The 3210-nt window shown below is 42.0% G+C and overlaps 1 protein-coding gene across 1 annotated transcript; it reads right to left on the bottom strand.

Annotated features, from left to right (window-relative positions):
- Positions 1–2170: 2170 nt before the first annotated feature.
- LOC145417467 (uncharacterized) lies at positions 2171–2658 on the bottom strand. Its single transcript, XM_080286173.1, has one exon. It carries the CDS (start codon positions 2601–2603, stop codon positions 2178–2180), a length of 426 nt encoding a protein of 141 aa, XP_080142299.1. The 5' UTR covers positions 2604–2658; the 3' UTR covers positions 2171–2177.
- Between the last annotated feature and the right edge of the window lie 552 nt (positions 2659–3210).

Below are 3210 nucleotides of genomic sequence, written 5' to 3'. Positions count from 1 at the left end.
CAATAATGATAATGTCTGCACTTCTGAAACTTGGGAATTCTCATTTCACCCTTCTTTACATGGATCTAAGTAGTACTGTCGTTTTTCCAACCTTGTGTATATGTATAGGCAATACAAATCTACATTCTCATTTAATGTGTATTCAAACATGCTACCATACCACCCAGTGATGATCTCCATTGTGCTACCAATTGGGATCCCTATGGAAATGCCAGAATGCTTCACATAGTTAACATGTTCCCTTCAACTCTTTGATAGACACTACATGTCAAATTTTAATCTCTACACTTATTATGGTAATACAGGGTTATATTAAATACATAATTAATTTAGTTTCTTTATTACAAATACACATTCGTGTCTTTTCAGTTACAGAAACTATTTAAATGCACTATAACATGCACTTGACAATGACCTAAGATGTGATTTATGTACAATGACCTAAGCGTTTCAAGTGCCTATTTACATGGGTTAACCGAAGTCCAAAAAGGGTGACTTAATAAATACATATCACATGTAATTAGGATAACAGAATCATTGAAGTCAGTCACTACACATGTACCTAAATGACATCGAGGAAGAGCAGTCACACAAGTTTACTCCTCCGCTTGCATCACTCCGTACATTCTAACCACATCTGCCGCTGACATATCCTAACTGGAGTTATAACAATCTTGACAGTTTGGTGTATTTAAATCTATTGTTTCACAGGACGATATAAATACTTGACAAATAAATAAGAAGGTATGTTGACAAATGTAGTTATATTGTCTCAATTCTTATGTATTTTGGGGGTTAAGGAAGGGCATGGGCGTCTAGGATCTTGAGCAAATTAGTTTACAACCAAATTATATGGGCGCCATAACCACCACCTTCCCCCAATCACCCATTAATAAGGGGTCAAACAGATGCAGATACAGCAAAACTCCGATTATCCACCTAAATATGGTCCTTGGTATTATCTGCTTATTGTTCTAAATTCTTAATCTTGGTATCAATTGGTAACATGCGATATACCTGTTCTTAAATTATGAAACATGCATTAACTGACGCACGATTATATCTTTTGTACGAGTAAAACAACAATTAAAGACTAAAAGCCTTCTGATTACCAAACCTTAGATAATCGGATTTTTACCGCACCAACCCCTTTACACTGGTTGAGTACACACACTTTTTTTGTACTGTGATCTTCCTCTCAAAACAGTGGAGCTGGTTTGGTTCACCAGTGGCAGGAGCTGGACAAGTGGACAGCTGGGGGGGAGGGGGGGAGACCTGAGCTCTGTTATCAAAGTGGGGATCTTCATTTGTACTAGCACTGTTACCCAAACAAAAATTCGAAGTGTGAGTGTTACAACATAAAGAGTGGAAAGTACAAATAAACAAATGTTATGCAATTTTGGTCTTTGCACACTATGCCTGATGATCAAAATATCAATTACGTAGTTTATCAACATCAAAATAAATGGGTGTCATTCTCGTATGCCACGGCATTACAATTTACAATTACCGAGCTAAACTTTTATCTCGCACTGTTTTGATCACACTTTTCATTCACGAGGAAGCTCGAGGCCATGAACTCATCAGATCCCTCTACATACACGAGCACACACTGTGAGATCAGAAAATTTGAAAAAATGTCAGTCAGTAGCCCCGTAATTGCGCCTGGAACCGCTGGTCACCAGCATCCAAACTCCGCTCGGCAGTGACGGTGGAGGCCTTGCAGCAGCGCCAAACTCTATATAAGGCGCGCCGGGAGGGCCCCATACTCCCACGGCCGAGACCCCGCAAGAAACCACCTTCAATCACATCACATACGTCACAATCCCACGTAAATATACCGCTTTTCATGGACGGGAGTTTACGAGAACTGGTCACAAGATACTTTCCATGTTTATTCATTCTGGTTCCTGCACGTGTAGTAGTGAAGCTCAGGTTCTTCAAGGTGTCTCTGGTGGTTGCCACTGTCCGGATGAGATGGTCGTCTGATGCCGAGCCTCGTCCACGATTTCCTTTAGGTCTGGATGAGCTCGTGTTGGCTGCTTCACTACAAGTCGCAGAAGACCGTGACGGTGCGGTGGGTTGACCGTGCTGGAGGGGCGAAAACCTGGGAGTTATTACACTTGTTCGAGCGGCTGGGGCGACGGGGAACATCTACCTTTAGATACTATGTTCAGTCAAACTTCTATATGGTCGAAGGGATATGGCGGCGTCCTTAGTTCGTCGTCTGAGTCATAGTACACCCGTTGTTTTGGAGACAAACCCAGTTGCAACCGCCGCACCGCTTCTTTGATGAGGTCTCCGTCTTTTAATAACTCCTGTAACGCCTCGTAGGGGTCGTCAGAGCTTCTTCTAGTCGCAAGACCCCGCCGTATGCAGCGCCGGCCATCACAGCAACCACATTTACTTTCAGTCCGAGATGGGACACTGTAGGGCGACGCTCGGGTCTTAGCCTTCCCACCACTTAATTGTGCCGGTCTTGATTTTAATCTCAAGTTTTCCTTTATTTCTAGCACTAGATCATCAATGTCTCTGGATAGAAAGTCTTGTGTTGTGGTTCCTTTTGCCTCGGAGAGAAAGCACAACTCCTCCTTACTAGGCATTTTGAACAATGTAATCGTGCCAAGAGAGCGGAGAGCAACAACCTTCCTCTGTGAAACGCTCTCGACGAGTGCAGTCAATAGCAGTTTGTTTTGGTTGTGATAGTGCGCGGAACACATTTCTCCCTCCGTCAAAGCAACTAGTTCCTCTTACATGTTCCCGTTATTACTTCATTTAATCAACAGTGAACATTTTAAAAGCTAACTTAGTACACAAAGCGTAACATACAACCTGTGGTAGATTTTTGTCCGGTAGATACAATAAATAATGAAAATTCACACGGTACGCAGATTGTAAACATGGCGGAGGGATACACTCCGCCTGGGGCCGAGCGTCGGGAAAAAATAGACGTAAACACCTCAACCTGCCGCGAAGAAAGGACCCTCATGGTCAACACCATCAGCAATACCAAGAGTTGCTGATTTTTTAAAAATTAGTTTAACCTTGGTATGGAAACAGCTGGTTTATTAGTAATAAATTTAACATCGCTGTACTGTCACCATTCACAGTTTTATTATACTGTTATTTTACTGAACAGTTAAACTACGAGAATCATCCAGGCTATTAGCCACATACTATACACTAATGTTTACATACACTAATATTTAC

The sequence above is a fragment of the Coenobita brevimanus genome, chromosome 110 (genome assembly GCF_032717465.1).
Source record: "Coenobita brevimanus isolate Jiangsu-jjx chromosome 110, ASM3271746v2, whole genome shotgun sequence".
In the NCBI taxonomy this organism is placed as follows: domain Eukaryota; kingdom Metazoa; phylum Arthropoda; class Malacostraca; order Decapoda; family Coenobitidae; genus Coenobita; species Coenobita brevimanus.
This window is presented reverse-complemented; position numbering and strand designations above follow the sequence as displayed.

What these genes read in the sequence shown, in the direction of transcription:
- LOC145417467 (XM_080286173.1), bottom strand. Translation starts at nt 2,603, where the DNA reads ATGCCTAGTAAGGAGGAGTTGTGCTTTCTCTCCGAGGCAAAAGGAACC.